This window comes from Fonsecaea nubica (genome assembly GCF_001646965.1).
Source record: "Fonsecaea nubica strain CBS 269.64 chromosome Unknown Scaff76, whole genome shotgun sequence".
Taxonomy (NCBI): domain Eukaryota; kingdom Fungi; phylum Ascomycota; class Eurotiomycetes; order Chaetothyriales; family Herpotrichiellaceae; genus Fonsecaea; species Fonsecaea nubica.
Window position 1 is genome coordinate 662 of NW_019173749.1, and position 12,115 is coordinate 12,776.

The 12,115-nt window shown below is 54.4% G+C and overlaps 6 protein-coding genes across 6 annotated transcripts; 2 read left to right on the top strand and 4 right to left on the bottom strand.

Moving 5' to 3' along the window:
- Positions 1-436: 436 nt before the first annotated feature.
- AYO20_08885 (hypothetical protein) lies at positions 437-2,464 on the bottom strand (the record flags this gene model as incomplete). Its single annotated transcript, XM_022647158.1, has 1 exon — positions 437-2,464. The coding sequence occupies one exon, from the start codon at positions 2,462-2,464 to the stop codon at positions 437-439; it is 2,028 nt and encodes a 675-aa protein (XP_022496816.1).
- Positions 2,465-3,180: 716 nt separating this feature from the next.
- AYO20_08886 (hypothetical protein) lies at positions 3,181-3,966 on the top strand (the record flags this gene model as incomplete). Its single annotated transcript, XM_022647159.1, has 1 exon — positions 3,181-3,966. The coding sequence occupies one exon, from the start codon at positions 3,181-3,183 to the stop codon at positions 3,964-3,966; it is 786 nt and encodes a 261-aa protein (XP_022496817.1).
- A 40-nt stretch (positions 3,967-4,006) lies between these two features.
- AYO20_08887 (hypothetical protein) lies at positions 4,007-5,074 on the bottom strand (the record flags this gene model as incomplete). The annotated part of the gene is made up of 1 exon (XM_022647160.1): positions 4,007-5,074. One exon carries the CDS (start codon positions 5,072-5,074, stop codon positions 4,007-4,009), a length of 1,068 nt encoding a protein of 355 aa, XP_022496818.1.
- Positions 5,075-5,786: 712 nt separating this feature from the next.
- On the top strand, positions 5,787-7,673 carry AYO20_08888 (hypothetical protein; the record flags this gene model as incomplete). The annotated part of the gene is made up of 7 exons (XM_022647161.1): positions 5,787-5,960; positions 6,010-6,060; positions 6,110-6,239; positions 6,286-6,426; positions 6,520-7,077; positions 7,127-7,382; positions 7,439-7,673. The coding sequence occupies 7 exons, from the start codon at positions 5,787-5,789 to the stop codon at positions 7,671-7,673; spliced, it is 1,545 nt and encodes a 514-aa protein (XP_022496819.1).
- A 192-nt stretch (positions 7,674-7,865) lies between these two features.
- On the bottom strand, positions 7,866-9,077 carry AYO20_08889 (hypothetical protein; the record flags this gene model as incomplete). The annotated part of the gene is made up of 1 exon (XM_022647162.1): positions 7,866-9,077. The coding sequence occupies one exon, from the start codon at positions 9,075-9,077 to the stop codon at positions 7,866-7,868; it is 1,212 nt and encodes a 403-aa protein (XP_022496820.1).
- Positions 9,078-9,814: 737 nt separating this feature from the next.
- On the bottom strand, positions 9,815-11,321 carry AYO20_08890 (hypothetical protein; the record flags this gene model as incomplete). Its single annotated transcript, XM_022647163.1, has 2 exons — positions 9,815-10,447; positions 10,503-11,321. 2 exons carry the CDS (start codon positions 11,319-11,321, stop codon positions 9,815-9,817), a joined length of 1,452 nt encoding a protein of 483 aa, XP_022496821.1.
- Between the last annotated feature and the right edge of the window lie 794 nt (positions 11,322-12,115).

Below are 12,115 nucleotides of genomic sequence, written 5' to 3' on the forward strand. Positions count from 1 at the left end.
GACACGAGGGATATATTCTCCTGATTCTGTCAGCCTTGTCTTGTGATTACTAATTGATTTTTCTCAGCCTTGCACCGCAAAACCCAACGACTCAACTACGGTACAGGTACAGGTACAGGTACCAAGCACTGACATACTGTGTGTGGCTCTCGCGATAGTGGTCAATTTTTATATCGTCGAGAATTCTCACTAACGTCTATATTCCGGAGGACAGTAACTTTGCACGCACTCAAGCATGATACTATATATACGTGGCTACACATGCTGATTACCGCAGAGTCATCAAGACATCGATGCGCTGAGAATCAATCTCCTCGCTCATAAAGACTGAAAGATAAATAACTAACTAATAGCTAGACAGACAGCCTACAGCCTACACACACACATCTCTCCCAATGGTCTTCTTTCATAACCATTACGACCTCCTCCCCTCGCATCACAATCCAGCCTGATTGAGCAGAGAATCCAATCTTCCCAAGGCCATGCCCATCAGCGAACTCCCCCAGCCACCACTCCCGGCCACGACGCGAATAGCACGCTTCCAGCGCGAAATCAGCTCGCTCACCTCCGCCCGCGCCGCGCCACCCGTCTCAGTCATGAGGAGCAACTGCACAAGGAACGTGCTGACAATGGCAAAGTTGCCTTGCGACCACGAGTGCCAAAACGCGTTCCACGGACCGATCATGCTCACCATGGTCTCGAGCAGTTCGACGGCTTCTCTGGCACAGTTGATCGAGCCGGTCACGACGGCGGATGCGGCGGACTTGTAGCTGCTATCTATGGGAGATTCACTAGTGTTACCGTGTTGGACAGGCCGCAGGAGCGCGCGGAAGAGAACGATCGACACAACGCACGCGGCGAGGTGCACGGATGCGCTCATCCCGGGGGTCTCGTCGCCAGAGTTGAGCGGGAGATCAGCTTTCAGACTCTGTCTGCAGTCGCTGAGCGCGGAGCGTAGGGGGCGGGCGAACTCGAGCGATTTGAATAAGTCGGACAAAGTCTGCTTCGCCGCGCGGATCGTGTAGTACGTCCCGTGGATCTGGGCCAGGAGGTGTGTTAGAAGGACAAGCCGCTCAAACTCGTTGCTGTGTCCCATTCCAGCATCGTGGTCGTCAGACATGCCGTCCGCGGACTTTGGCAGAGGCACGTCGTAGTCGTCGAGCCCGATCGATCGTCCTCCAGGCGAGTCCACGCTGACCCAGATATCCATAGTGAATGTCGCCCACCACAGTCGTCTGCGAAGCTGCTTCTCTGCCAGAGGTATATTCCATCCGCTGCAGTCATATTGCAGGCCGAGGGATCTGGCAATCGTGCTGGCGATGGACGAGAGCCACGAATACATCGGTGTCAGCCCCTGGTGCTGGATCGTCGGGCCTTTCTGCAGCAAAAGCAGACATGCTTGTAAGGCTTCAATAGAAGGCGAATTAGCCTCCTCCAGCAAAGCTGCGATCGCGATTCTGTAAAGCTGCTCGCGTTTACCGTTTGCATCGGTCAGTGTCGCACTCAGGTAGTCGTTGTGTATGGCAAACGGCAGAGCTGTGGCGTATACCGATGCAAACAGAGCGAGCGACGCCGTGTCCTGCGGAGGGTCGCAGTGAATGTCATTGTTGAACCCGTCATGCTGTTGGAGAACGGGAAATAAAGGCTGCACGAACCGAAAATACAGTCGGAGGAGTTCATCGCGCTGCTTTCTCACGAGCAGAGCCTCGATATCTGGCCACGAGGCACGTTCCATACACGACTTGCTGTTGACCAGAAACGGCGGATCCTCTCTCACCATCAATATCTGCGGACCACCATCGCCGGACGACTGGTCGTCATTGTGGTCTCGCGTGCTTCTCAGGCGAACCCGGGAGATTTCGAGCGGATTGGTGCTGCTGCTGCCTCTCATCAACTCCATCATCACATGCCGGTTCAAGTGCCCTGTATCCGGCGGGATCTGGGATCGGTGCAGCGTGCCCGAGTCGTGATACCTGGCATCCCCGGAAGACGGGCGCAGGCTCTGCGGCTGGAAATGCCGCGGGCTTGTACTTGCGTTTCGTCCATCCGAGGCGGACGGCTGCGGGAGAGGAGACCTCTGACTCTGGCCCTGGCTCTGAAACGGAGGACTCCCGTCCTCGGCGAGATCGAGACTGTCGAAGATGGTGCTGTCAAACGCCTCGACGCTGAAATCCTCCCAGCTCTGAGGGGGGATCGACGCTAGGCGCCCCTCGGCCAGCGGCTGCTGCTGTTGCTGCGGCAGAAAATGGTTGTTTGGCAGAGAATGCGAATGCGAGAAAACTCGCCGTCTCTTGTTGTTCGGCCCGTTCTGGAACGTGCAGGTGCTCCCGCGACTCTCGCAGAACGCGCACGGCGGCGACGTCTCGATGCGACACGCTATCTTGCGTCCTCGACAGGCATCGCACGGTCTATCGCGCCTCGAGCGGAACGGCCTCGGACCTTCCTGGCGGCTGGACAGGTCCATTCTATTGATGCGGTAGGGCGCATCCTCGAGCGGTCCCAAAGACAATGCATGACTTCGAAACAAACCTGAGATGGGAACCAAACGGATGGAGAGAGATGTCTAAGGTTGTTGGCTCTTTCGCGGAAGGGGGGAAGCCTGCGGGAATTGTTATCTCAAAGCGGCTAGTAGACCACGACGGTTTGATAACGACGACGGCTTCTCTTTTCACGCGCGCCGGCGCGCACTTGACCGAGGGGGTCGAAAATCATGCTTTCCTTTTTTTTTCGCGGTCTATTCTATAGTAGCTAAGGGAGGAAAGAAGCCACTGAGAAAGTGGTGCATGAACATTGAGCCGCTGCGAAGCATGATGCGTCTGTCACCCTTATAAATGCTCTCCCGGTTTGAGTTTCTCGAGTGTGTTGGCTTCGTTGAGATTTCTCTGCCAACATCGCTCATCTCCGCGCTTCCTGAGAAACGCATTGTTGCCCGTTACAAAGTGTCGATAAGGCGAAGGGAGGGGGATTTTCATGGATGGACAAGTAAGTGGCCATCGCAATGCCGCCGAACGCATCTGTCTCGAGGTGTGAGGTACGGCGCCACTCCACCACCTCCTAAAGTCAGGTGGAGGAGGAAAGGGCAAATACTATATATAACTACAGACAATCCTCGTGCGCGCGCAGACTCGACATGGACCCAGCAAGTACCACGGCAGAGAGTCCTGTATATCCGCCGCAGCCATGTCTTCGTTCCGCTCTCTCCTCCAGACCAAACAACGCCTGATCGGCACCTTCGTCAGCTTCAACGACCCGTACAGCGCCCAGATCCTGGCACAATGCGGCTTCGACTGGCTGATGATCGACATGGAACATTCGCCGCTCTCTGCGCAGGAGATCACGGCCATGGTGCATTCCAGCGTGGCGGCGTCGGCAGGGAATTGCGCGCCCATCGTGCGGATCCCGTCCCACGGCATCGAGTGGATCAAATGGGCCCTGGACAGCGGTGCCAGCGGCATCATCGTGCCCATGGTGAACAACAAGCAGGAGGTTGACGGGGTCATCAAACGCGCGCGCTACCCTCCGACGGGCCAAAGAAGCTATGGTCCCTTTCGAACGCCCTTTGCCGAGATCCCTGCACCCCCCGACGTGGCTGACTACAAGCGAAAACGGGCGCCCGAGGTGATGATCCTGCCCATGATAGAGTCGAAAGAGGCGGTAGACAACGCCGAGGACATCATCGGGACGGACGGCGTGGACGGCATCTTCATCGGACCCGTCGACCTGAGACACTCGCTTGGCTTCGAGGGCGCCTCGGGGGATGAAGCAGAATACGTGGCAGCCTTGCAGAAAGTGCTTCAGGTGGGCAAAAAGTGGGCAAAGCCGATCGGCATTCTCGGCTCACAGGCTGCGATTCCTCGTCTCATGGAGATGGGATTCAGCTTCATCATGTTACCAGGAGGGGACGCAGGGATCCTAGCGGAGGCGGCTTCAGCGCTGCTAAAGGCATCGAAAAACTCGATTAGCTAGAACCATAATAATCTATTGCTGGGACATCGATTTTGATGCTTTAATCTTGCGAGCCTTCATTTCCAGGGCCTACCATCTCGACTGCGGTGTGCTTCATGTACGGGATCTGTTCGTCGTTCCACTGAGCGACCAGCTTGGCGATCTCCTCTCCAGAGAAGTTGCCCTTTTCGATCCGTTCACTCAGTAGTCGGGCCCGCTTCTCGAGAACATCAAGGCGGTACGTCGACCACTGCTTGAACAGCTGGTCGTGGCGACTGCTCTTCTTGACGTTGCCCAGATTGCTGACGTCCTTCAAGCTCGGGTCCCGTGGACGGAACGAAGTAACCATGGTGACACGCTCACCAGTTCCGACGGCTCTCAATGCAATGTGCTCGATACAGCCTCCTTGCATCATCACGGCCCAGCCAACTTGTGGTCCTCTGATCTTGGCGATAGAACCGTCCCCTTTCCTGAGGCCAGTCTCACCGCCGATCATATTGGATGGGTCGGACAGCATGCAAACGCAGACCCAGGGATACGAGTCTGTGTGCCATCGACCAACCGAGGCGAGCTCCTCGGACTGGTCAACAGCTGGAAGGGGGGTCGATAGTGCCTGGTTGGGAGGCATGGCAGGTGGTAGTGCAGCATCTAGTGGCATGCCGTCCTCCAGAGCGTCCACTTGGACGTTGATATGGGCGATCTCGTAGTCGAACACCACATCCAGATCGACCCCAGCAGCGTCAGAACAAGCTTGTATGACCTCTTTGCTGCGCCATACGGAATCAACAAAGGGTGTATCTTTCGAGTATCCCCTCATCTTATAGCAGTTCGGCTTTGTCCGGTCGCCATGCTTGACCACAATCTCTTTACGAAAGAGGTCCGCCCGCATCTGCTTGACACCTTCAAGGGTGAACAGCGGGAATGGCTCTGTAATGGCGACGGGCGAGATGGCATCTTTCTCCGACAGGAGCAGCTCTTTCAAGGTAATGATGCTTTTTGGCGGTTCAAAGCAGAGGTGTTTGGCAGGGTCGAAGCGAACAGGCCCCGGCGGACTAGAAATAAGAGGCTCAACCTTGACGAATGCATGGTCGACGGTCGGCAGGGGAAGAACGCTGGTTTCGGCGGCCATAATGGGCAGGTGGTTTAATACGGTGGTTAATGCTGCGACTCGTGAGTTTGAGTCTCTCTTACCTCGATTTTATAAACATGGCGCGGCCGTCGTCTATCCCGCAAACACCAGGATCTTGGAGATCGGTCCATCGCGTCGGGGAGCTTCGTTACCATGAGATAGGTCAGGTTTAGCTTTTCGATCTGTTCGCCGGATGGAGTGGTGGAGGCAAAGGACAGTTGTATATGGACGGGCAAGCAGACGGCGAACCGAGATCGATGTAGCGGGCATCTCCTCCTTCATCGGTGGCTGCGCTAAGCTCCTTCGATCTTCTCAAAGTCTCCCTCGTGGCGTCAGATAAGCTCCTTCGCCGAGTCTTCTTGCCCGTGATAGTCTCTCCATTCCCCGGCCATTCCCCTATCTTGAGGAGCGTTGGCTGTCTCTCCAATGAGGATATGCAGATTTGACCGTCAGCGGGCAACCGGATGGCTGGTTCCTCCCGTTCTATGCCAAAAGCCCACACTATCCACGCCCACATGTCTATCACAATGTTGGATATGGAGCCGGGGCTAGCGTTCCGTGGGCCTATCAAGGCAGATATGATAGTACCGAAAGCCAAACATGGGGATCTCAACCTCGCCTGTCACTACAAAAGAATGGCTTGTTTCCACCGTGCACGTCTCTGACTTCTCCCAAGTTCAGTACTTCGGCTTGATTGACGACAAGGGAGACCATGGGTACAGACAAAGACACCAATGTTGGCACTGCCAGTCCAGTCTCGGAGGAGGCACCCGAGGTGGGCTCTATTCGAGAGCTCAAGTCACTGCATGTGGACGGTCTCGACCCAGTCTTTGAGCACCAAGCTCGGCTCGTGAACCATGCAGTTCAGTGCATCGGCATGGGAAAGGTAATACCAAGCGGATGCCCACCAGGATGAAGCGAGTTGACATTTCTAGTACCAATGGGTACTCTTCTTCCTCTGCGGGTACGGTTGGCTGTGTGATCAAGTAAGTATTCGGGCCTTTTCCCCATATAGCATCAGCTGATGGTCCCAAGCTCTGGCAAACGACCGTCTCGGACGCACTTGCCCAAGTGGCCGTTGAGTTCACGCCAAAGCATTCGGCATTTTTGTCTCTTGCTTTGATCGCTGGATTGGTTGTTGGTGCAACTTTCTGGGGACTTGGAAGTGAGATATCTCAGCCGGAATCCAATTCATGTTCTGACCGTGGCAGGCGATTTGATCGGTAGAACACTTGCATTCAACCTGACCCTGCTGATTGCTGGAGTCTTTGGCACCGCTGCAGGAGCTGCCAACAGCTTCGTGTCCTGTGCCGTTCTCGTCGCCTTCTGCGGGTTTGGTGTTGGAGGAAACTGTAAGTCCAGAACCTTGAATCCAAAAAGAAAAACCCCCTCCGCTGACTGCGCAGTACCTGTCGATTCTGCCGTCTTCCTTGAATTCCTTCCAGGGACTCACCAGTATCTCCTCGAAATTTTGGCCGTTTGGTGGTCAATCGGTCAAGCCATCCCAGCAGGAGCAGCCTGGGGCTTTCTTCCCAACTTCTCTTGCAGCGCCGACACACCTGTTGGTCAATGCCATAAGAAGGACAACATGGGCTGGAGGTATCTGATGTACACCATGGGTGGCATCACCTTGGCCGCTTTCTTTGCTCGCTTCGTCTTCTTCCGACTCCGTGAAAGTCCACGGTATCTGATCGGTCAAGGACGGTACCAGGAAGCCATTGATGTGCTCAACGATGTCGCAAAGTACAATGGCACCACACAGCCCCTGACTGTCGAGGATCTGTTGCAAGTCGAGAGAGACTATGCGACCGTCGGCCATCCCGCAGCTGTAAAGAGGCCCAACTCCTGGAAACGCACTCTTGCACAATTCCGACCCGGGGGTCTCAAGCACATTCGAGCTCTCTTCTCCACCAAGAAGGTTGCCTATAGCACCAGCCTCATCATCCTCGTATGGGGCATGATTGGTCTTGCGTCACCATTGTATGCGAACTTTCTGCCAGAATGTATGTATACGAGTGTGACGACGTGGAAAAGTTGCTGACGATGAGATAGATCTGGCGTTGCATGGTGCGCAGAGCGGCTCGAATAGCATCGGCATCACGTATCGCAACAACTTCATCATCATCGCATGCTCCATTCCAGGTACTTTGATGGCAGGGTGGTTTATCGGACTACCATATATTGGCCGAAGAGGCACGCTTGGTATTTCTCTGATCTTGACCTCCGTCTTCCAGTTTGCCTTTACAGCAGCACGGACACAGGCACAAATCCTTGCCTTCAACTGCATCACCAGCTTTGTTTCGTATATGTGAGTTGCACTCTGGGGTCACCGTGTTTGGGTTCATGCACTGACTGATCATGTAGCATGTGGGGAGCTTTGTACTGCTATACGCCCGAGGTCATCCCCAGCGTGCACCGAGGCACGGGTTGCGGGTTGGCGGCAGCATTCAATCGTATCTGTGGTCTGATGGCGCCGATCATCGCAACTTATGTCGGCTACACGAACACGCCCATTTTCGTCTCGGCGAGTTTGTATATCGCTGCGGGATTGATCAGCTTTATCTTTCCGTATGAGACAAGCGGGAAGGCAAGTCTGTAAGCGCATGATGTGATGCGCGAGGGTTGTATCAGACTTACTGGTTGGAGAATGACGCCTGTGAGCAATCTCATGACGTTAGGAGATCAACGGGCCACGATGTATAGCCAGGACAAACCAGCCAGCTTTGGTTGTTATAGAGCTTATGAGTAGTCTGATTCACTTCAGACGTAAGCAATTCATCTCTTTTGGAAGTCAAGAAAGAGGAGTGAAACCCAAGTCCTGCATGGACCACGGCCTGAGCTCCACGAGATCATCTGGCTTCTTTTCGCCCACGGGCTTGCCAAACTCGAAGAGGAATTGCAGCATCCATTGATCCATGTGAAAGGACGTCTCCTTGTATTTCTGACATGCCTTGTGGAACTCGCGGAACCGCGTAAAGCAGACGTCCAAGGTGGGCCAAAAGGCCTGCAGGCGGGTCAAGATCTCAAAGTTGCGTTCGAGACGCGAGCGCGCGGTGCGGATCTGGACCTCGTCGGTGCTGAAGAGCAGGATGTGGAGTTGGACGGTCGATGCAATGACCAGCACGTGTCCGACCATGGTATAGTATACCTCGCAGCCCGGGGTGGAATATGCCCGGTACAGAATCTCGCAAAGCCCGATCGAGTGGCCCTTGCACTTGTCGGCGTAGTACCGCGCGTGGACGGTGTCGTCGTACGAGTCCTCGTGGAGGTATGGATAGTACAGTAATTGTCCGTAGTGGTAATAGCCCAGATAGACCGCCACGAACATTGGACCGAGCCCGATCGTGGCGTAGCGCGACAGGTTTGCGTGTGTGTCCTGCAGCCCAGTGGGTAAGTTGTCGTACCAACCTTCCAACTTGGCTGTGAGTGCATCGACGGCTTCTTTGTGGTGGGTGTCGAGGTGGGAGCGGGATGCCGCAAGTTCGTTGACGGTGCTGATCTCGAACAGAATCGCATTGAGCTTGATCATCTGTGTCAGCAGCGAAGCACTCGACTCCTGCAGGCTGGATGGGCTGGGGATGTCGATGCCACCGGGGCGCAGGCGGTGAAACACCGTCTCTTCCATAGGGTAGGGGACGTCGTTCCTGGGTGTCAGCATTCTCGGGATTCTGACACCTCTAGAAGACCAGACGTCAATCATACATAGCGTCCACCACGCTCGCCGGTTCACTTCCTGCTCGACCTTCGACGCAACAGCCATATTGGGGAGATCAAGCAACAGCGCATTCCGACAGGCTACGCTGTAGTAGACCGCTTCGGCAGCTGCCTCTCCTTCAGTGATAACATAGGCCCCGAGAAGGACGGCGGCCTGCAACGTCGTCATAGAGACTTCACGAATGTTGAGGAGGTGCTCTGCTTCCCGGGCGTATAGTCTACCCCGAATTCTGGGATCAGTTCCCGTGAAGAAGGGATCTTCCGAAAACCTCGCAGAGAGACTGATCATGGCGAGCAGAAGAACCCTTGGGATTGTGCCATTGATGACGTCTTCCACCACGCTGGGTGGATGGAAGAGTGAATGGAACGTGTCGTGTATGTAGCGGAAATACAGTTCCACGAGCTCTACGCATAGAGACTGAGAGGGTAATTCTATCGTGACGCATTGACACCGAGTTGAGCCAGACACGGAGGTATTGGGAGTCGTGGTTGGTGACTGGGTAGGCCAAGTGGTATCGATCCGAGGGAAAGGCGCAAAGGAGCAGTTGAGTTTACGCGAACTGCAATAGGCACATGGTGCCCTGGGTGCGGTGATTTCGCATTTGCGGCGACGAGTTCTGATGGAAATTTAGACCTTGTGGAGGGAAAGGAATTGTCACCTACCGACATACGACACAGGCAGTGGGAGGACGCATTGTGGTCTAGCAGACCGTGTCTGAGTTCGATAGTCTTGGATCGGGTTGCGAGCAATCAAATGCTGTGTCAAGGACGCGGCGAAGAAGGAAGCGGGGTTGGAGACGCGCAAGGATCAATACAATCGAGGCGGGGAAATACGAGGTGCACGCGACATGCGGCGAGGCAGAATGATTTGGCGAATTGGCCACAATCGCACCGGCCAGCTTCATCTATCCACGTATATAGATCCAATTTCCCTGTCTTGACAATATTGAGTACCTCAGCACCACCGTGTCGATTGTCTGTGACTTGCACATCCCTCATAATTCCCAGACCCGTTGCAATCCCATATTAGAGCTCACTCTTGGTCGTGGCGTATCTCGGAGAGGCGCCACTCAAGTTCCGCAGTCTGAACATGCGGATACCATGTCGTGGTACATGCGCTCGCAGAACGTCATGCTTTGGTCCAATGCTGCCTACACGCTTGCCCAAAAGCCGCGGGTCAGGCTTGGCCAGACCCTCTTTGTACGGCGTCAGAGTCGAGTTATACCACGAGCTTCTGTATTGAGCCTTTCCATTGAGAATTTGCTCAGCTGTAGAATCTTCCATGCGATCAGCCCACAGGTCGTAGATGTCAAATTCCTCCATGGTCTGCGGCGCCGAACCTTCAGGCCCTTCGTGCACAAAGATGTCATTGAGGGTGGTTGTCATTTCGAGATCCTCGTCCGCTGCATTGAGGAAGATGACAACCTGGTCGTGGAGCCAAAGCGGGCCACTCCAAATTTGGACCTCGCCTTGTCCATATTTGTCCTTCTTGACCTGTTGATCCCGGTATATCTGAGCAACAGACCGACCGAGTGGATCTTGGCTGACTGCAATCACGGCCGGGTTGTTTAGAATTGTCAACGTTTTGGACGACAGCTTGCGAATGTCGGCCCCAATCAGTAGCGGAGATTTCAGAGCTGCCCACATGGAAAAGTGTGCCTAAACATCAAACACCAATCAGCGGAGCCATGAATCAGGATCGAGTTCGCCATACTTTGTATTCTTCGTCAGTCATCCCACCCTGTCCCACCTCCAACATGTCTAAATCGTTCCAGCCGCCAAACTGACTGCGATCAGCGTAGGGCGCAACTTTATTGATGATATTCATGACTGAACAGTGACTTCCTGGTGCGACACAATGCGGATCTCGAGGATCGTCGCACGCACATAGAGCGTCTGGACGGTTGAAGTGGTCATAGATATCGCCGGACATTCGCCAGGAATTAGCAATGGACATGCCCCACGTGTGCACATAGTCCTCTCCCCAGGAACATAACGAATAAAGAATTGGTCGACCAGTAGCGTTGAGTGCTTGGGCCATCTTGTTGTAACGGTTGAAGGAGATTTCAGGGTAGCCGAATCGGCCGCGATGGTAACAATTGTCGTATTTCAGATAGTCGACATCCCACGAGGCCCAAATCTCTGCGTCTTTCTCTTCGTGGTCAAGCGAACCTTCGTATCTGGCGCAGGTCATTTCTCCAGCACTTGAATACATGCCAAACAGGAGACCCATCTCGTGAAGTTCATTAGCAACCCATTTCATGCCGTTGGGGAATTTCTTCGCGTCATGTTGAAGATAGCCACCGGCGTCACGCCCATCCGACCAGCAATCATCAAGGACGACATATTGATAACCCACGTCTTTCAGGCCGCTATTCAGCAACACCTTGGAAGTATCGAGCAACAATGACTGGGATACATCACAGCCGAGGGAATTCCAGTTGTTCCACCCCATCTGAGGCGTTCTAGCCAGACCATTGTTGACTGCATACACCGAAGTGGCTAAGAGGGTTGGTGCGAAGAGAAGCAACATCGTTTTATGTGGTGAACGAAGAACGAAACAACGGTAGGCCACTTGGTAGGCTCAGGGATGCCAGACTCCCCATCTTATAGGTCGGGAACCACATAAGGAAGGATAGCCCTAAAACCGCTGCAAGATGCGCAGATCTGCGGTACATGACCGATGCAGGAGACTCTCGTCAAGGCGGTCGCGCAAGGAGGGGCGTTCTGCAAGGCGAGAAGAACCGAGCCAAGCAGCGGACGAATGAGAAATGCAACATCGGCATTTTTGACTGCTCAAGCGCTGCCATGTGGTAGTTGGATGCAATGTAAAGCCGTATTGCTGAGTTGTCAAGGTTGTCTCTCTTTCTCGCCTTTTCCCAATTCCGCCACTAACAAACTTGCCGAGACTTTGAGCCAATCACGTGCAATCAATCCCGCTGACCCCCTTTCCCACAGGCTCCGCCGAGTCCGCGTAATTCGCTTCCAGGGTTTCTCTGCATCAGACGCAGTTGCTGACCTCTCCTTCACTTCAAACCACGAATCCATCTATTTCCCCGAACCTGCTGCTGGAGGATCCTTCGCCACGTCCAACTAGCGCACAGGGAAACGTTCAAACCTTTTCGGCCTCTATCCCGATCAGTACTAAATTACCGTTGCCAATGCCAATGGCGCATCTATGACCCACAGAGATCCGGGACGTTAACTTGTGGATTCCGGCCTCTTATCTCCTCTGGCCATTGGCTAGTTCCATAACATCCCTCCACCAATACCCTTCGGCGGCAGCAAGGGACACTGCTTCTATCGCCTCGCTCCCTCCGACGGCCA